Raw genomic sequence first — 21,143 nt, forward strand, 5'->3', positions numbered from 1 at the left:
CATGGCGTTTATTACCCACTTATTTAAAAATGGGTTTGTGAGAATCCACTCTTGGAACTTTTGGATCAAAAGTCTGTCTTGGCGCAAAATTTCCCCTCTTAATATCAGGCGCCTGTCGCTTATTGCGAGCAATGGCGACATCAATCGAAGTCACCGGTTGCAACACATTTGCTCCAATAGAGAAGAAATTTGATCCCAATGCAGCACTGGAATTTCCTCGTACATCTGGACCAAACTCAGCACTAAATCCCAGTTGAGTCGAAGCCCTTGCTGTTGCCTCCGTGAAGTTGGGGAAAACCCCCACCGGCTGCGGCGCCCTAGGCCGTGCCGCGCTGCCAACGGTCGGTGCCCCTGGCCCTGCAGCGCTGCCAAAGAACGGCGCCCCTGGCCGTGCAGCGCCGTGCCCTTGCGCTCCACCATGAAGCGGTGGCCGCGCACCAGACGAAGCACCACGCCCAGGGCTAGAAGTAGGCGACCGTATAAAACTTAATTAAATGAATTCATAATATATTTCTTCTGCTAGTGGTGCATATGTGAACGCGTAACCGGACTTTGTGAGTGCCGCACAGCAGCACATGCTGAATTTGGGCGCGCCGTGGCCGCAGATTATCAAGTTTGTCTTTGGAATCGGGGGCTCGAATTAGGCGGGGCAAGTAAAGGTGAGATATGATGAATCGGTCGGCCGATCGATGAGCTGGGGTTAGGTGATTAGGTTGATGGGTGTGTTTAATCGGGAGGACGGAGGGCATGTCATGCCTCATGTCATGATCCATCTGGTCTGGCTGGCATGGCATCTCATCTCATCTCATCGCGTCCCGTCTGCATGCGTGCATCAGCTCTGCGCGGGAATGAGCGTGACGTGATCCGCGTCTCAGCAAGCTCGCACCCCCGCCTAACAGCGCCCGCCACCTGGCTTTGGCACACTGCCCAAGAAAAGTCTCTCTCTCTCTCTCTCTCTCTCTCTCTAGCTGCTGCCTGCTTGGCATCCACAGAAGTTGACCAGCAGCGGCGCAGCGCTCCGGCCTCTCCCTATAATATAACGCCCTCCGCTCTCCAGCTTCTTCATTTCTCTTGGTAGGAGGTGGAATCGATCTTGCTCTCTAGCGCAGCAGAGAAGCAGCAGCTCGATCGAGAGACCTACAGAGCTAGCTGCGGCGGCCGGCGATGGCCATGAATTCGCTGAGCATGGTGGAGGCGAGGCTGCCTCCGGGGTTCAGGTTCCATCCGCGGGACGACGAGCTCGTGCTGGACTACCTGGCCAAGAAGCTCGGCGGCGGCGGCGGCGGCGGAGGAGGCTCCGCGGTCGCGAGCATCTACGGCTGCCCCACGATGGTCGACGTCGATCTGAACAAGTGCGAGCCCTGGGACCTTCCAGGTAAGACCTAGCTAGCTAGAACCCTTCTTCTATGCGTATGAGTGGATACACATGTGGCTCAATTAGCTACCTATACATCCCCTAGCAGCAGCTATTCCTCATCAGCGCTGCATGCGTGTGCTCCTCTGCCGCCCAAGATCGAGTTTTTGCCATGCCAAGTTGCACTTGTTGGGATGGATTCTTCTTCGATTCGTCGCTGTGCTTTAATTTGGGTGTTTTTCGTTCCCCACCTCCAAGAACACTATTCCTTTTGGGCTTGGATTTGTTATGTTATGCGTTTCTAATCGATTATATTAATGATCTCTCAGATTATCTGGCCGGTTCTACCGATTAATTAAAAACTTTTTTAAGGAGATAGTACGATCCGTGATCCGTGTTCTAATAAGGAACGTCCAGCGATAGTTTTTTTTATCGCATCTTTTTGTAAGGTTGCCAATCATGCACGCCCATATCTTGCTGCTGGTTCAGCATCGTCTACAATAATACTACTGGAATTCAAGATCGGCCGTACCTTCTCTCCATTATTAGTCATCTATTCCAAGGAAATTCTCTTTGTTCCTTTCCTACATCCCTGCATGTTCCTCCTCCAATTGGCACAAAAAGTATACCTCTATGTACTTTCATTCGATTAATTGCATCGAAATCTAAAGAGGAATGAAGAACCGAGTGTGTGTGTGTGTGTGTGTGTGTGTGTGTGTGTGTGTACTGCATGCTAGTTGATCGAACCTGTCCCATTCCGAGCCATAACTGAGGCGACCATGACATCCTCCTCCGGCCAACTTTCACCGATCAACTTGCAAGATGCATGCCACTATGCAAGACTCCGATCCCATGCCGCCAAGAATCCTAACTTTTCTTTCCTTCAATCGATTTCCTCTCTCCTTTTGGCCCTCTTTCTTGGGTGTGCCCATGACTTTTTTTAGTTTTTTTTTTTAATTTGGAAGCATTGAAGCCTCTATATTTATAGCTAGCTCCTTCCTTTGAAAAGTCTTCTTGATCTAAGGCATGAAACAACAATCAGAGACAGGCCATGTCCGCATGCAACAAAAGCTGAAGAGAAACAATTAGCAAGAAACACTCTCTAATCTTTGCGTGTAATTTTTAAGAAAATAAAAGATTTGGATCGGCAACCTATTTATACTAGCTAGTTTAATCCATATATGAATCCACAAAATCTACTGAGAACAAATTTCACACGTCTTGCCTGCCTCCTTGTCGCCTTCCCTTCCCCATAACAGAAGGATATTCTCACTGCCAAGAGTTTGTTTGGCCCCATCTTCGCCTTCTATCCTCATCTGTCCATGTTCCTTCCGTGCTATCAAATATTCTCTCACTTTGCCTCATCCTCAAAAGGTAATTAACAGCAAATGGATGGGGACAAACACCAAAAGAAGGCCTCCCACTTTACCTATTACTAGAATACTTCGCCACAAAATCTTAGCTTGTGACGAGAATAAAGATATAATTAATTAAAATATTTAATTTTCTTTCTAGTTCTGCTTCCCCCGGCCCAATCCCCCCTCTACATTAGGCTAATGAAGACATATATAGGTATTTAATGTCAATAACATTGTTTTTTGTTAGTTTATTATTGACTAACCCAGTTTTTTTCAAATTCAGATATTGCTTGCATTGGTGGAAAAGAGTGGTATTTCTACAGCCTTAGGGATAGAAAGTATGCCACCGGCCAGAGAACAAATAGAGCAACTGATTCAGGCTATTGGAAGGCTACCGGGAAAGACCGTCCAATAAGCCGGAAAGGGTTGCTTGTTGGCATGCGCAAAACCCTTGTGTTTTATCAAGGTAGAGCCCCAAAGGGAAAGAAGACTGAGTGGGTTATGCATGAATTCCGCATGGAAGGGCAAGGTGATCCAATGAAGTTACCTTTTAAGGTATTGATTAATTATAAGCAATTTGGTACATTATTATCTGTAAGGTCATTACTTGAATCCAAAATAGTTTGTTACTTGATTTAGTGTTATTGTCCACTTTCTCCAACTGATGGATACAATATGCCATACATGATCATAATATGAGAAGTATCAAATATTTTGCAAAGTACAATATGTTTATATGAAATAAAGTAGCAACATAATTCGTTTGTTCATATGACATTGACACGTGAGAAGGATGCTACTATATGCCAATTCGTCCTTTCATTCAAATAGTATTCTCACATAATCACATGTACCGGATAATGGAATGCCAACTCAGTATACACACACGATGTGTCTCTCACCTATTCAAGAACGAGATAGAGTGAAAGGTACAAGAAAGCGCCAAATTTACAGTCAAGTTGACAAATTATTACTTGGTCTTTTGTGTTACTACGAATTTGAGTGCCATTTGAAGAATAAATAAATGAAAGTAAGACGTACATGGTTTTGGATAAAGACATCTCTTCAATCTGTACATGGTTTACTGTTAAAAGAACAGATGGTCTTAGTCTTGTATTAATGCTTATTAAGAGCTTCACTTTCTATTTTGTACTTGGGACTCTCTTTACTACACAATGACTTAGTCACTCTCCTGCACGCCAGATACTTATGAATTTTAGTCTTCTTTGATACATGTACCATGATATATAGATGCATGTGCAATTTTTTTGCTTCTAGCAGAAAGTTTTCTCTAGGCATTCATATCTCCCTTAAATTTCCATTTATTTTATGGATCATGAACATATACATACTCTTGCTTTAAAAATAATATTTCTCATTACTTAAATACTACACACGTACTTATTTACTCTACTATTGGCCTAATCTTTATCTTTTTTTATATGCACAGGAGGACTGGGTCTTGTGTAGGGTTTTCTACAAGAGTAGGGCAACAATTGCAAAGCCGCCCACAGAGAGTAGCAGCTACAATATTGACGCAGCCACAACTTCATTGCCTCCCCTCATTGACAACTACAACATTTCCTTTGACCAGCCTGGCTCAGTGCAAAACCTAGAGGGTTATGAGCAAGTGCCCTGCTTCTCCAATAATCCCTCTCATCAGCCATCGTCATTGATGAACGCTCCGCTGCCGTCATCAGCTATGGATGATCATCAGGAGCAGCATATGGGGAAGTCAATCAAGGATGTGCTCATGAGCCAGTTCAGCAGGCTCGACGGCAACGTGAAGAGGGAGACGCCTCAACAAAGTAATTTCTCTCAGGATGGGTTCGAGTACTTGGCTGAGAGTGGCTTCACGCAGATGTGGAACTCATTCGGTTAATCGATTTATAGGAAGATTATTGCAATTAACAGAGGATGATACGAAATTCCTCGGGAATGAAAAAACAAAAAGCTAGGAGGATGCATGAGTAAAGAGGACTTGGGTATGTGTGATTCCTGTGTGGTATTGCATGTAGCTGTAGTAGATACCTAGTAGTATATACATTTATCAACAAGAAAAGAGATATATGTATATGCCAGCAATGATGTAAATACATTATTTGTGAACTATATATATGGAGAAAATAGAAAAATTAGTGCGTGATGACAGAATTAGCTATAAATATACATATATAATAGGAAGAGCAGAATCTTCCTATGGTCTCTGCCTATTATTCGGTTATATACACAGCTTGCTCGACAGGTCGATGTGTATTATTGCCCTTCGGAGGGAGGTTTATTTATATCTGCTGTTTTTTTTAATCCGCTGTGTCTGGTATACGCAGATATCATAAACTGACAAATATCTCTTTTTCCATACGACTTGTGTTCCGATTACGGTCATGTATTAGTGTGACGGAACTGCCAAATTAAAACTCTAAATTAAGTATAATGGCCGTCATTTGAACACATCGGGCGCATTAGTTTAATGGTTTAATTTGGCGATCCTTTCTCAACCCACAGTCCGATCGAAACAACACCGGTAGTCCCGCGCGAAGGCGGGCGCAGATGGTACAAGCACAACAAATATTTGAAAATATACAAGAGTGACATACGATATTAACAAAGAATTTTACAAACCGAGTTCAAATACATCAATAGTTTACATAATCTACATAAACTAAATAGTTTACAAACTATACAATAGAGTAGCCAAGTTCAAATAGAAATGAACCTACAACTACGCTAGTGTTCTGCCTCTTCTCAACCGGTCAGACCGGTTCATCCAACCGGTAAGACCGGTCTACATGGGAACTCTACGTAGACACCGGTCAGACCGGTCCCACAGACCGGTCAAACCGGTCTGAACAGACAGAGAAGCTGCACACATCGCCCACACGCGTGCAACTCGCCAAATCCCTAATCTAGGGGTCTCGCTTCACCACTTCCCACCCCTCTGCATCACGGCAGATAAATTTGACACAGCAGGGACAGAAGTCAATGTCCGGGTGCCCTGAAACAAAAATATGTGGAAACAAACCCTGAGCAACTAATACTCAGCAAGACTTACCCGACCAGTGGGTATAACTTAGCCCGCATATCTAGACATGCAAGGCATTTTGGCTGGTGGTTGGTTTTGCAAAAAGGCACTAGAGGTGAGTCCTTATTTTCCAGGTTTTAGCTTCCATTTATATTAATAGACTTACTAACCACCTAGGATTTGCAAAACTACAACAATCAAGGTGAGCAATCCATTAATTAAATAATATCAGCCCTCATTGCATCTCATCTCATTCTTATTCCATTTCCTTTCTATGATGTGACCAAGAGATCAAGGCTCTCATAACCGCGAGACAGGGCGAATCGATCCGATTTAACCTTGCATGGTGGACCTAACCAACACGGCACGCAAAAGCCCCGTTGGACCCCATGTACCAACCTTCCCCCCTCCTGCCGCGAACTACAGAACCGCCCCACCTGCATATAGTCAGCCGAGCCCTACGAGAGACTACCAAAAGTAAACTCATGCATCCCAATTCTCTGCGGCCACTCGACTCGCCCTAAGGGGTGGGTAGAAGTTCTGTACTTTAGAAGCAAAGCAGTACTCGGCTTACTGGTTTCGACTACCTCCTACTCCCGGCATGCGGTTAGTACAGTTCAATCCCCGATCAGCACAGCCGACAATTTAACGGTCCTTAATCAACACAGATGGGGCTACACATTCCCCCATGCGGTCTCCCATCCCATCTCTTCCATCTTGGATATAGTAACTCATATAATGTAATATAGAGACAACCTATATCTCGCGAGTGACAGAATTATCACTCGACTTCTATCGAGCCCTATTAAGCATAGCAGTGCTAGCGACCTATTCATACTAGTAAAAGGCCCAGGAAAACCTAGGGATCATGCAACTAAGGTTCCAAACAACTCCTACAACTTAATGCACAAGTAATAGATAGATATATAGGTATCATAATTTAAATTAATAGGTTGTGCACCGGGGCTTGCTTTCTGGCTGCTGCTCAGAACTGGAGTGAGTTGGGCCTTGGGCCTGGTTCTCACGCCTCTCCTCCTGCTGGGCCTGCTCTAGCGGCTCCGGTGGCTCCGCAACCACCTCGTATATCACCTCCTCCGCGGCGGATGCTACACATTTGCATATGCATATGATATGAGAATGCATGCATGATTTATAAAAATTATAAATAACCAATACCTAAATTAAATTCCAACTATTTGCACCAACACCCACTCATCACCTCCTCTCAGCCAGGGCCACATTGGTCAGACCGGTCCCAATTAAATCAACCCCACCACCGGCCAGACCGGTCCCTCCGACCGGTCAAACCGATCCTACCCAGACCAAAAACTAGAATCTAAGTCGCGGCTAAACTAGCCCACAACTTTCAAATCCCTTCTAGGACCTAATTTAGAGATGCATATAGATGATCTTGACCTAAGAAAATCGACTAAAACCTTCCAAAAAGGTGGATTCACCCAACCCTAGGTGAATTACCTTGAATGAGTTATCTAGCCCACCAAATCTAAATTCCTTCTAGGCTTTAGTTCAGGGATGTAAGTGGACACGTTTGACCAAAGGAAATCAATTAGAACCACCTAGAAACGGAGATCAATCCACCCAAGCTTGATTACCTTGAATGGCTTCTTCCCCACGAAGAACTTGGAATCCACAGCACCCCAGGAAGGAGCACGTGGAGGAGATGATCACCTGCACAAATTCGAAGCTCCCATGGCCTCGAAATCAAGGGAGAGGGAAGATTGAGGAGCTTAGGGCTTGGGTAGGGAATGAGAGGGAGAGAGCTCGGGGAAAGAGTGGCCTGAGCGTGGTGAGGATGAGTGAGTTGTTGAGAGAGAGAAGAGTGGTTTAAATGATGCGGGCCCAAAACCCACAAAATAGGTTCAACCGGTCAGACCGGTCGCCCCGACCGGTCCGACTGAACTGAGCCAAGAAATTTGATCAGTGAGTTTTATCGTTTAAGTTTTTCTTAAAACTAATGGCTGGGCTTAGTCTTAATTATGGGTGATTAATACCTGAGTTGTTACAATCCTTCCCCCCTAAAAGAAATCTCGTCCCGAGATTTTGGTGGAGGTGCAAAAGTTGAAAAGAGAGCGGAAGGGTTAGGTACCTTGATGAGCTTGTAGCAACTTAGGATATTTGGATTGAATAAATTCTTCCGTCTCCCAAGTAGCTTCCCGCTCGGAGTGATTACTCCAATGCACTTTATAGAAATTGCTCACTTGGTTCCGAGTAACTCGAGTCTTGAAGTCAACAATTTTGACCGGGTGCTTTGGATAGACGAGATCCGGCTCCAATTGTAACTTCTCCATCTCAACAACATCAGTTGGAACTCGAAGGCATTTTCTGAGCTGGGACACATGAAAGATATTGTGGACCGCTGACAAATGCGGGGGAGGTTCCACACGATATGCCACCGGCCCACAACGCTCAGTGATAGGAAAAGGCCCAACATAACGGGGTGCTAATTTGCCTCTCATGCCAAACCGATGCACACCCTTCATTGGAGACACCCAAAGGTAAACATGATCACCAACTTCAAAAATCAGAGGCCAGCACCTCTTATCTGCATAGCTCTTTTGGCGGGCCTGGGCAGTTTTCAAATTTGCCTGTATAAGGCGGACCTGGTTTTCTGCTTCGCCAACCAAATCGGGCCCAAAGAAATTCCGCTCACCAGCTTCTGACCAATTTAGTGGAGTCCTGCATCTCCATCCATACAATGCTTCAAAGGGTGCCATTTTGATACTTTCTTGATAGCTATTGTTGTAAGAAAATTCAGCGAGCGGCAGACACTCATCCCATTTCTTACTATATGAAAGTACACAAGCCCGTAGTATATCTTCCAGAATTTGATTAACTCTCTCAGTTTGACCTTCGGTCTTAGGATGATAAGCTGAACTGCGGATCAATCGTGTGCCCAAAGCGGCATGGAATTGTTCCCAAAACCGTGCAATGAATTGTGCACCATGATCTGAAATAATGGTTTTAGGAATCCCATGAAGACTCATAATACGGTCCAGGTATAGCTGGGCATACTGCCTTGCCGTATAGGAGATCTTGACCGGAAGAAAATGAGGTACCTTTGTAAATCGATCAACTATTACCCAAATAGAATCATACCCTTTAGAGGTGTTGGGTAGTCCGACAATAAAATCGATACTGACATTCTCCCATTTTCCTGATGGAATATTCAGAGGTTGAAGCATACCGGCGGGCTTCAAATGGCTTGCTTTGACCCTTCTGCAGGTGTCACACTCGGACACATATTTAGCAATTTCTTGATTCATCCTCGTCCACCAAAATCGCTGTTTCAGGTCTTGATACATTTTATTACTGCCGGGATGGATGGAATACCTAGAGAGGTGAGCCTCATCAAGAATCTGCTCCCTAAGCTCCAAATCTTTAGTTACCACTAATCGATTCTTGAACCATAACACCCCCTCATTATCTTGATAAAAACACTGAACTCTGGGATCATTTTCACTGAGCCTCTGTCTAATCTTACCCATGCCCACATCACTTTTCTGAGCAGCAATAATCTAATCTCGAAGTGTAGGGATAAGGGTAATATTAGCAATTGTGCCTTCAGATACAATAGCCAAATTCATCTTCTCCATTTCTTGGCACAAAGTTTCTTGCAGAACTGTAGCTGAGACACAGTTGCAACTCGCCTTGCGACTTAGTGCATCGGCAACGACATTAGCCTTGCCGGGGTGATAATGAATCTCCAGATCATAGTCCTTGATCAATTCTAACCACCGCCTCTGGCGCAAATTTAGCTAACTCTGGGTAAAGATATACTTGAGACTCTTGTGGTCTGAGTATATATGCACCGGATTGCCCAGAAAGTAATGGCGCCAAATCTTTAAGGCATGCACCACTGCTGCCAGCTCCAGGTCATGGGTAGCATAATTCTCCTCATACCGCCTGGGGGCTCTGAAAGCATAAGTAATCACCCTTTGATCTTGCATGAGTACACAGCCGAGACCCATACCTAATGCATTACAATAAGCATCAAAGGCCAAATAATAGCCGGCCGGTCAAAACAGAGATAAGAATGCAGCGAAAACTCGTACCTGATGCATCGCAATACACATCAAAAGGCTGAGAAATATCCGGCTGAGCCAAGATAGGGGCCGACGTTAAGAGCATTTTCAAAGTCTGAAAAGCCTGTTCATATTTGTCGTCCCAATTAAATCTTACCCCCTTCTTAAGCAATTTAGTCACGGGCCTAGCAATCTTTGAGAAGTCCGGTACAAACCGGCGATAATACCCTGCTAGCCCAAGAAAACTCCGGATCTCTAGAACGGAGGTAGGAGCCTTCCAATTTAGGACATCCTGAATCTTGCTAGGATCAACAGAGATTCCATCTTTTGAAATGATATGGGCCAAGAATTGGACCTCCATGAGCCAGAAATCACATTTACTGAATTTGGCATATAGCTTGTGCTCCCGCAGGCGCTGAAGCACAATGCGAAGATGCTCTGCATGCTCCTCTTCATTCTTGGAATATACAAGAATGTCGTCAATGAAAACCACGACAAACTTATCTAACTCAGGCATGAACACCGAGTTCATGAGATACATGAAATGAGCAGGGGCATTTGTCAGCCCGAAAGACATAACCAGATATTCATAAATCCCGTATCTGGTAGAAAAGGCCGTCTTAGGAACATCTTCTACTCGGATTTTGATCTGATGGTAACCCGAGCGGAGATCAATTTTTGAAAATGCCTTGGCCCCGAATAGCTAGTCAAACAGGATGTCAATCCGGGGGAGTGGGTATTTATTCTTGATTGTGACAGCATTCAAAAGTCTATAGTCCACACACAACCTGAGGCTTTGATCCTTCTTTTTAACAAAGAGCGCTGGACAACCCCAGGGCAAAGTGCTAGGACGGATATAGCCTTTGTCGAGTAGCTCTTGCAATTGCTTCTTTAATTCTGCCAACTCATTGGGTTGCATTCGATAAGGTCTTCGGGAAATTGGTGTCGTTCCCGGTTGCAATTCAATGGCAAACTCCACATTGCGATCTGGTGGCATTCCAGGCAAATCATCCGGAAAGACGTCCGGATATTCACATACCACTGGTATATCTGCTAGCTTCTTGCCCTCGGCATGGTTCACCGTATGGACCAACAGGGTGGGGCTCATAAGACCCAAGGTCATCGAACCATGGATAGGAGAATTGATGTGCACAGATTGAGAAAACAGTGTCAAGAACGACTCCGTGAACTTCCATCCAATTCATGCCAAGAATAATATCCATCTTCTGGGATGGCAACACTATAAGCTGAGTGGCAAAAATCCTCCCCTGTAACTGTAAGTGTATTTGTCTAACAAGTTGATTAGTAATTAAGTGCCCCCCGGGTGAGTGAATATTATATGGCCTGGATATGCTTTCCACTTCCAATCCCAATCTACTTACACATTCCTTGCTAATAAATGTGTGAGAGGCACCAGAATCAAATAGCACAGTAACGGGGTGCTCGTTAATAGAGACGTACCCGACATCACTGGTGCTCCCTCAGGGATGGCCTCGAAGGTGATATAGTGCACTTGTCCTGGCTTGAAATGAGCCACTTTCTGCTTCTGGCTCTGCTGACATGATTGCTGGCCCCGCTTGGGTGGCATCGGGCAGTTACGTGCAAAGTGTCCAGGCTGCCCACAGTTGTAACAAGGAAAAACAGTGGGGCGCACCCCCGGCTCCTGCACCCAGACCTTCTACTCATTCTACTGAGGAGCAGGAGGCCTGACGGTCCCCTGTGACTGTGTGTACTGAGGTGGCCGATAGCTCCACTGCTGCTGTGGCTGGTGCTGAAAAGGGGCACTCTGTGGGCCTGATTGTACCAGGCGGAACCTCTGGGGAGTGCTGCTCGAAGATCCCGCTGAAGGCACCTTTCTTTTCTTCTCCGCCTTATGAGACAAGTGGGCATCCTCCTGAATGATAGCCCCATTGACTAGCTCACTGAATGTGTCAAATTTGATCATGGCCAGACGATCCTGGAGCTTGCTGCTAAGCCCCTGTCGGAAACACGCCTGCTTCTTCTCATCAGTGTCTACATGGTACCCCGCATACTGTGACAAAGTGTTGAAGGCCTGTGAGTACTGTAGTACACTGTTACTGCTCTGCTTCAGGGCCAAGAACTCGGTGAGCTTCCTGCGAATGACCCCTATAGGGATGTGATGTGCTCTAAAGGCGTTCTTGAACTCCGCCCAGGTGAATCGAGTGCCCGCCGGAAACATAGCCACATGATTGTCCCACCATGTGCGTGCAGGGCCCCTAAGCTGCTGAGCGGCAAATCCTGCCTTGTCCCCATCATTGTACTGGTGCAGGGTGAATTTGGACTCTATGGTCCGGAGCCAGCTATCTGCTTCCAGTGGCTCATCTGCTTTGTGAAACAACGGCGGTTGGGTGCTTAGAAATTGCTCATATCCAGGGATAGGTGGCTGGTGGTGATGCTCAGGCTGCGGCGCTCTTCCCTGCGCCACGAGCTCACAGAGGAGTGCTGTCTGCTCATCGCATCCGGTGAGCATGGCTTCAATGGCCTGGGCCAATTCAGGAGGGTTCGGTGGGCCTGCCATTCTGCATTCAACCATGACTGGATTAGTTACATTTTTCTAATTACATAAAAATAATCATAACAGCAACTAATATCCGAATCATGGAAGAAATCGCAGAGAATAAATTATTTGAACATGACTTAGAGGCCTCTGTCTGCGCTTAACCGGTCAGACCGGTGCAACCAACCGGTCAGACCGGTCTGCATGGACTGCATGCCACTATGGATGTGGACCAACCGGTCAGACCGGTAGCCAATACCGGTCAGACCGGTCGCCACCCTGAAACTAAACTCCACTCTAAAACTTGGGCGACAACCCTTAAACCAATCCCACACATACAATTGAAAATAATGTATGCCATGATGCATGCCATGGTGCAGAAACTTCTATGCAAAGCCCTCAAATGTAACAGAAATAAATAACGAACATAATGCATGAACGTCCTGCGTTAATCTCTCGACCAAAACTGGACATATACTTACTCTAACATAAACTATATATATAGCTTACTACGCATAATCCTACCCACAGCACTGAACAACTTTTATTCTAAATTAGAAATTCATTTTTTTAATTTGTAATGTCTGAAAAGTAGTCAGGCTCGTACCACCCCCGATGCGTTTCGGCTCTGATACCAGCTGTGATGGAACCGTCGAATTAAAACTCTAAATTAAGCATAATGGCCGTCAATTGAACACATCGGGCGCATTAGTTTAATGGTTTAATTTGGCGATTCTTTCTCAATCCACGGTCCGATCGAAACAACACCGGTAGTCCCGCGCGAAGGCGGACGCAGATGATACAAGCACAACAAATAATTTGAAAATAGACAAGAGTGACATACGATATTAACAAAGAGTTTTACAAACCGAGTTCAAATACACCAATAGTTTACATAATCTACATAAACTAAATAGTTTACAAACTATACAATAGGGTAGCCAAGTTCAAATAGAAAAGAACCTACAACTACACTAGTGTTCTGCCTCTTCTCAATCGGTCAGACCGGTTCATCCAACTAGTCAGACTGGTCTGCATGGGAACTCTACGTAGACATCGGTCAGACCGGTCCCACAGACCGGTCAGACCGGTCTGAACAGACAGAGAAACTGCACACATCTCCTACACGCGTGCAACTCGCCAAATCCCTAATCTAGGGGTCTCGCTTCACCACTTCCCACCTTTCTGCATCACGGCGGATAAATTTGACACAGCAGGGACAGAAGTCAATGTCCGGGTGCCCTGAAACAAAAATATGTGGCAACAAACCCTGAGCAACTAATACTCAGCAAGACTTACCCGACAAGTTGGTATAACTTAGCCCACATATCTAGACATGAAAGGTATTTTGGGTGGTGGTTGGTTTTGCAAAAAGGCACTAGAGGTGAGTCCGTATTTTCCAGGTTTTAGCTTCCATTTATATTAATAGACTTACTAACCACCTAGGATTTGCAAAACTACAACAATCAAGGTGAGCAAACCATTAATTAAATAATATCAGCCCTCATTGCATCTCATCTCATTCTTATTCCATTTCCTTTCTACGATGTGATCAAGAGATCAAGGCTCTCATAACCGCGAGACACGGCGAATCGATCCGATTTAACCTTGGAAGGTGGACCTAACTAACACGGCACGCAAAAAGCCCCGTTGGACCCCATGTACCAACCTTCCCCCCCTCCTGCCGCGAACTACAGAACCGCCCCACCTGCATATAGTCAGCCGAGCCCTACGAGAGACTACCAAAAGTAAACTCATGCATCCCAATTCTCCGCGGCCACTCGACTCGCCCTAAGGGGTGGGTAGAAGTTCTGTACTTTAGAAGCAAAGCAGTACTCGGCTTACTGGTTTCGACTACTTTCTACTCCCGGCATGCGGTTAGTACAGTTCAATCCCCGATCAGCACAGCCGACAACGGAACGGTCCTTAATCGACACAGAAGGGGCTACACATTCCCCCACCGGTCTCCCATCCCATCTCTTCCATCTTGGATATAGTAACTCATATAATGTAATATAGAGACAACCGACAACCTATATCTCGCGAGTGACAGAATTATCACTTGACTTCTATCGAGCCCTAGTAAAAGGCCCAGGAAAACCTAGGGATCATGCAACTAAGGTTCCAAATAACTCCTACAATTTAATGCACAAGTAATAGATACATATATAGGTATCCTAATTTAAATTAATAGGTTGTGCACCGGGGCTTGCTTTCTGGTTGCTGCTCAGAACTGGAGTGAGTTGGGCCTTGGGCCTGGTTCTCACGCCTCTCCTCCTGCTGGGCCTGCTCTAGCGGCTCCGGTGGCTCCGCAACCACCTCGTATATCACCTCCTCCGCGGCGGATGCTACACGTTTGCATATGCATATGATATGAGAATGCATGCATGATTTATAAAAATTATAAATAACCAATACACAAATTAAATTCCAACTATTTGCACCAACACCCACTCATCACCTCCTCTCAGCCAGGGCCACACCGGTCAGACCGGTCCACTTGACCGGTCAGACCAGTCCCAATTAAATCAACCCCGCCACCGGCCAAACCGGTCCCTCCGACCGGTCAGACCGGTCCTATCCAGACCACAAACTAGAATCTAAGTCGCGGCTAAACTAGCCCACAACTTTCAAAACCCTTCTAGGCCCTAATTCAGAGATGCATATAGATGATCTTGACCCAAGAAAATCGACTAAAACCTTTCAAAAAGGTGGATTCACCCAACCCTAGGTGAATTACCTTGAATGAGTTATCTAGCCCACCAAATCTAAATTCCTTCTAGGCTTTAGTTCAGGGATGTAAGTGGACACGTTTGACCAAAGGAAATCAATTAGAACCACCTAGAAAAGGAGATCAATCCACCCAAGCTTGATTACCTTGAATGGCTTCTTCCCCACGAAGAACTTGGAATCCACAGCACCCCAGGAAGGAGAACGTGGAGGAGATGATCACCTACACAAATCCGAAGCTCCCATGGCCTCGAAATCAAGGGAGAGGGAGGATTGAGGAGCTTAGGGCTTGGGTAGGGAATGAGAGGGAGAGAGCTCGAGGAAAGAGTGGCCTGAGCGTGGTGAGGATGAATGAGTTGTTGAGAGAGAGAAGAGTGGTTTAAATGATGTGGGCCCAAAACCCACAAAACAGGTTCAACCGGCCAGACCGGTCGCCCCGACCGATCAGACCGGTCCGACTGAACTGAGCCAAAAAATTTAATCAGTGAGTTTTATCGTTTAGGTTTTTCTCAAAACTAATGGCTGGGCTTAGTCTTAATTATGGGTGATTAATACCTGAGGTGTTACAATTAGTTCATCAGTTTACATATTAATAGACTAACCCACACTTAAGATCAACCCTTTAATTTAACTAGCTTGAACTCGAAGTATTCTGCTAGGACCCTCAGTTTTAACCTCAATTTGTAGAGAACCTAAAACAGATAGAATAAGCTAAGTTATTCAGTGAAACTGTGGCACAAGATTTGTTAAAAAAAAAAACTGGTACAAGAGGTCACCATACTCTGAAGCTAGTAATAAATAAATTTTTCTGGTGCAAAAAGAAAGAATCCTTTCCAAGTGGACAAAAGGAAAGACGAACAAAGTCATAGGTAGCTGTTCTCTGAATATATATATATATATATATATATATATATATATATATATATATATATATATATATATATATATATATATATATATATATATATGTGCGCGCGCGCGCTGCGAAAGGGATTCAAGTTCACACGCATCTGCTCATCGTTGATATAAAGTACTACAATATGATCCTTTGACCTTAGACAGATAGACAGTAACTGTTTGCTTCTAACTAATTTATCAAGCGACACTAACTCAGGCCCATATACTATATAATAATAATAGTAATAAGCAGCCTGCAAGTACATACACAAGGTGGACAGCTAATCTGCCATAAACTAGCAATATTTTTCATTCTCTGATGCCAAGTTGATCCGCTGCCACTTTGACAGTATGGATATGCAGAAGAAAAATTCCAAGCCTGTACTCTTGTGTGGACTTTGATAATTGAATATATAGACTCTTGACCCTAACAGAATACTAATGATTTAATGATGCGCAGAGTTCAACAATTGAATTTGACGAATTTGTGGAGTTGGGCCTTCTGTGTACTTATTTGTAGCTTCATATATTCAGTACAGTGCACACATGGGAACAGTTCGTGCATGGTGATCTATTCGCATCATTCATCGAGGCTGTTGCCAATTTGCTATTCATGACCTCACCACTGACAAAGCGAGGAGAGAGAGAGAGAGGGCCCGCATGTCAGCGTCCTAGGATGGCGTGAAGAGCGCCGAGAGGGGCCGGGTGTTTATAGTTCAAAAAAAAGCGAGAGGGGGAGATGCATGGTGCTAGTTGGTAGGGGCCTTCCCTGTACTGCTGCTCAAATCTTCTTCCCCAACCACCATCATCTAACTAGCTAACTGCCCACCTAGCAAGCTAGCTCTTCGGTTAAGCTTGTGCGCTGCACAGTGACAGTTCTGTTCATACGTACGGCTGCTACTGACTAAATCAGGTTGTTAATTACACTTGCTACTGATCACTGATCAGCCTCCCCAAAAAAGAAACCGCACTGACGAGCAGGTACTGGCAACTCAACTACTGATCATTCCCTGGTGATTGGTCCTTTTGCGTGCTATTTCTTCCACTAACAGTCCGTGCTCCTCTCCCAATATGATTCCAAACAATAGTTAACAGAGATCAGTACACTGTATTCTACAGCTGCTGCTGCTGCTGCTGCGCATAAAACAAGTTGGAGATATCAGATGCAGTAGTGGTAGCTAGCTGGGAAAGATACGCTGCTAGCTGAAACAGGAACGTCGAACGTTTTGTTGGCCAGTCTGATCATTTCGTGATTAACAACTCATCGTCATGTCTCTTTCCTCCTAAAAATAAATCTTGCAATGTCCTTCTCTATCCTGGGTTCTGGAAGGTATACTATACACAATAATTCTATTTTTTAATGCAGTGCGTGAAACTCTTGAAGGGTGAGAGTTTGGTGGTTTGCGAGCCCCCATCAGACAATGATAGAGCGTATATTTCTGGCGATTAGAGATAAGACTGTACTAATAGAAAAGGAAAAAAAGAAAGGTATGTATTTGATCGGGATGGGGATAGAGAATTGATTTGTCGTCCGGGTATATATGCTTGTCGATTCTCATAAAAAGAAATGAAATAAATTTGGAAAGCATAAAGAATGGGAATTAATGCCCGCTTTCAGAAACTATTTTGCGGATACATGAACTTGTCAAAACTGCTTTCAATTGCGATCCGACTACCAAAAGTCTGAACATGCATGTCATAGTCTAAACTCGACTTCAGACCAATAAGCCTTATTCACTCTTTTGCAAAGCTCATCTCAAAGGTACTCGCCATCTGGCTATCCAGTAAAATGAATGATTTGGTCTCTATATCCCAAAGTGCCTTTATCAAAAAAACGTTGTATCCAAAACAATTTCTCTATGTTCGAAATCTTGCTCGAGCTTATCATCGAACAAAACCCCCTTCTCTTCTTTTCAAGCTCGAGATAGAAAAAGCTTTCGATTTCGTCTCCTGGGAATACCTCCTGGAACTGCTTGAAAGAAGGGGCTTCCCAGCACGTTGGAGGAACTGGATTGCACTGATCCTATCCTCATCCTCTTCCTCGGTCATACTAAATGGTGTGCCAGGTCCTTTCTTTCACCATGAGCGGGGACTTCGCCAAGGAGACCCTTTGTCACCTTATCTTTTCATCCTGGCGATTGACACCCTACACCATCTATTTGAGCTTGCAACACTGGAGGGGGAACTCTCGGAGCTCAGAGGTCGGCATGCAAAGATCCACCTCTCGTTGTATGCTGATGATGCAGCTCTCTTTTTGAACCCGCATAAAGAGGAAGTGGACTTGGTGCTGCAAATCATGAAAAAGTTTGGGGATGCAATTGGTCTGAAAATAAATATTCAAAAAAGTTCAGTAGCAGCCATTCGGTGTGCGGATCTAAATTTGGAGAATATACTATCAAGTTTCACTGGGCAGCAGATTAACCTTTCCTTTAACTTATCTAGGTCTTCCTCTGACATTGGGACGTTTAAAGCTAGTGCACCTTCAACCTACGCTTGACAGGGTGAAAGCCAAATTGGCTGGATGGCAAGGAAAGCTCCTATCCGGAGGTGGTAGAAGAGAATTGGTTCGTTCAGTGCTCTCTTCTATGCCTATCTACTTGCTAACAGCCCTCAAAGTGCCTAAGAAATTCATAAGTGAACTGGATAAATCGCAGGGGCGTTTTCTTTGGGCGGGTAACCAAGATTTTCATGGTGGCAAATGCAAGGTCAACTGGTCTACAACCTGCTTACCGCTGGACCGAGGGGGATTGGGTATCAAGGATTTAGAACGCTTTGGACGGGCACTGTGTTTGCGCTGGCTTTGGTTTGAATGGACAAGCCGAGAAAAGCCTTGGGCTGGAGCTGATTTGCTAGTCGATCAACGACACTAACCGGGCACTCTTTGCGGCGGCTACTCGGGTTCAAGTGCTAAATGGCTGTAACGAACATGGCACCATTTATGCCATTTCGAGTGATTTTGGTGGTCGTATGACAACGCAATCAATGGGACTAATGGTTTTATTAAGTGAACATTTTTAGATCCTAGGGATGAAGTAAAAAGGCCATGCAAAGCAATACACGAATAAAGAACTCGAAGAAACACTAAATTGGATGAGTTCTGCAGAAAACAGGAGCACCGGAAGAACCGATGCATGCAGCATCTGTGCATCCGATGGTTGTCGGAAGTTCCGACGCCCTGGCATCGGTGCAAATCTGAGCACCAAATAGAGATCAAGCGAAGACCAAGTCAAGATAGCCAAGTCACCGGTTGAACCGACGGCGTCAAGCTAGGCATCAGTGCATTGGATGTACTATGTTCCAGAGACGATGTCAAGCACGCAGGAGCCAAGTCTTCAGCACCGGTTAAGCCGGTGGTCCATCGGAGCAAAGCACCGGTGTAATGACGTCAGCAGAAGAGAGAAGTCCAACGGCTAGTCCAGTTGCTGTTGTGACCGGTTGAACTGACGCCCATAGCATCGGTTCATCCGATGGTCTCTGGAGTCGCTGCAACTGTGTCAGCAAGACAACGACTACTTCAGTTGCTGTGAGTGACCGGAAGTTCCGACGCCTCTTCACCGGAAGTTCCGATGCCTACGCAGAATTCTGCCAACGGCTACAAACGGCTAGTTCGACTTGGAGGCCTATATATATGTGCTCCCCCGGCCATTTGAAGATTGCTGGAGTCCCAAGACATCTCATATACACCCAAGAATACCTCCAAGCCATACAAGAGCTCATTGATCATATCCTTAGGTTTTAGCACTAGCTTTGTAAAGTGTGAGTGCTAGATTAGCTCTTGAGTGAGTGATCAAGCAAGGTTAGATCCTTGTGCTGTGGTTCTAGAGTGAACCAAAAGTGTATCTCGGTGCGCCGGCCTCCTTGGAGTCTTGGTGGCTCGCCAGCAAGTCAACGACCCTCCGGCTTGGTGTGGAGCGGCGTCGACGACATTGTGCGGGGGACGGAGACCCCTCCTTCGTGGGCAATCTCCCTTAGTGAAGATCGGGATCAAGGTGACCGTGATTGTGTTCACGGAAGAGACTTGATTGCCGGGAAGCGATACTCTTCGTGAGTGCTTCAACAATGTGGACGTAGGGGCGCCTTTGTGGCAATCCGAACCACGGGATAAATCCTCGTGTCGAGAGTTCACTTCCTCTCATCCCTCTCTTTAAGCTTCCGCATTTCATATTGCAACTTGTGTGCCTTTACTTTCTTAGTGTAGTATCTTGCTAGGATTGGCTATAGGTTGCAAAACTCTTTTGAGGTGAGGGTTTTACACTAAGGTGAACCGTAGTTGCACATCTAGATAGTTTGATTTAGTTTAAATTTTGTGCAAACTAGTTGGAGCCATATGTCAAGGTTTTAATATAGCCTAATTCACCCCCTCCCCCTCTTAGGCTAGAGGACCCGATCGCTTTTAATTGGTATCAGAGCCGAGACTCACTTCTCTCACATCGGGAACTTATTCGGCTAAATCGGCTATTATGAAATACAATTTGAAGGAACCCAAAAGTCGCCTATTGCTGCAGATATTTGGAAACCTTGGGCACCCACCAAATGTAAAATTTTCACCTGGCTAATGCTGCAAAACAAATTATGGACGGCTGACAGACTACTACTTCGTGAATGGCCGAACTGCTATTTCTGTCCTCTTTGTGAACGGAACTTGGAGACAGCTCTTCATCTTTTTGTCGGTTGCCCTTTCTCCAAGCAAGTTTGGACAGCTGCGGCGTGTTGGGCAGGCTGCCCCTCTCTCACCGAACTCTTGGTCTGAAATCTCAGATTAAAAACTTTGGTTTTGCCGGCTACTAACAGTTCAACAGAAGCAGCGGCATGGAGTGGGGACTCTGGTACTTCTTATTAGCTGGTTAATTTGGAAAGAGCGCAATAATAGAATTTTCAGGAAGGAGGAATTACTGCTACCAAGATTCTTAGCAATGCTGAGGGACGAGATCAGATGTGGATCTTCGCGGGTGCTCGACATCTCGATGCTCTGGTTGGACATATTTTTTGCAAGTAGTCCTCTATTGTACTGGAGCCTACCCAGCACTCTGTCTGGGTTGGAAGTTGTTTTTCTGGCGCCAGGCGCTGATGTAAACTTTACCCCTTCTTATTAATGAATGCTGGACTATAATGTCCAGGTCTTTCAAAAAAAATAGTCTAAACTCTGAATTCTAACTAATGGGAATAGAGACGTATGAGATCGATATGGCATGCCAGTGTCAGCACAGAAATTGGTTTTCAC

At 45.2% G+C, this 21,143-nt stretch overlaps 1 protein-coding gene across 1 annotated transcript; it reads left to right on the forward strand.

Moving 5' to 3' along the window:
• Positions 1-992: 992 nt before the first annotated feature.
• Positions 993-4,847, forward strand: LOC120704210 (NAC domain-containing protein 21/22-like). The gene is made up of 3 exons (XM_039988517.1): positions 993-1,375; positions 2,996-3,267; positions 4,163-4,847. Exons 1-3 carry the CDS (start codon positions 1,165-1,167, stop codon positions 4,592-4,594), a joined length of 915 nt encoding a protein of 304 aa, XP_039844451.1. The 5' UTR covers positions 993-1,164; the 3' UTR covers positions 4,595-4,847.
• Positions 4,848-21,143: the final 16,296 nt, after the last annotated feature.

Source organism: Panicum virgatum, chromosome 4K (assembly GCF_016808335.1).
Source record: "Panicum virgatum strain AP13 chromosome 4K, P.virgatum_v5, whole genome shotgun sequence".
In the NCBI taxonomy this organism is placed as follows: Eukaryota; Viridiplantae; Streptophyta; class Magnoliopsida; order Poales; family Poaceae; genus Panicum; species Panicum virgatum.

Coding starts and splice junctions, on each gene's coding strand:
- LOC120704210 (XM_039988517.1), top strand. CDS start 1,165: ATGGCCATGAATTCGCTGAGCATGGTGGAGGCGAGGCTGCCTCCGGGG. Junction 1,376..2,995: donor CGAGCCCTGGGACCTTCCAG/GTAAGACCTAGC, acceptor TTTCAAATTCAG/ATATTGCTTGCATTGGTGGA. Junction 3,268..4,162: donor CAATGAAGTTACCTTTTAAG/GTATTGATTAAT, acceptor TTATATGCACAG/GAGGACTGGGTCTTGTGTAG.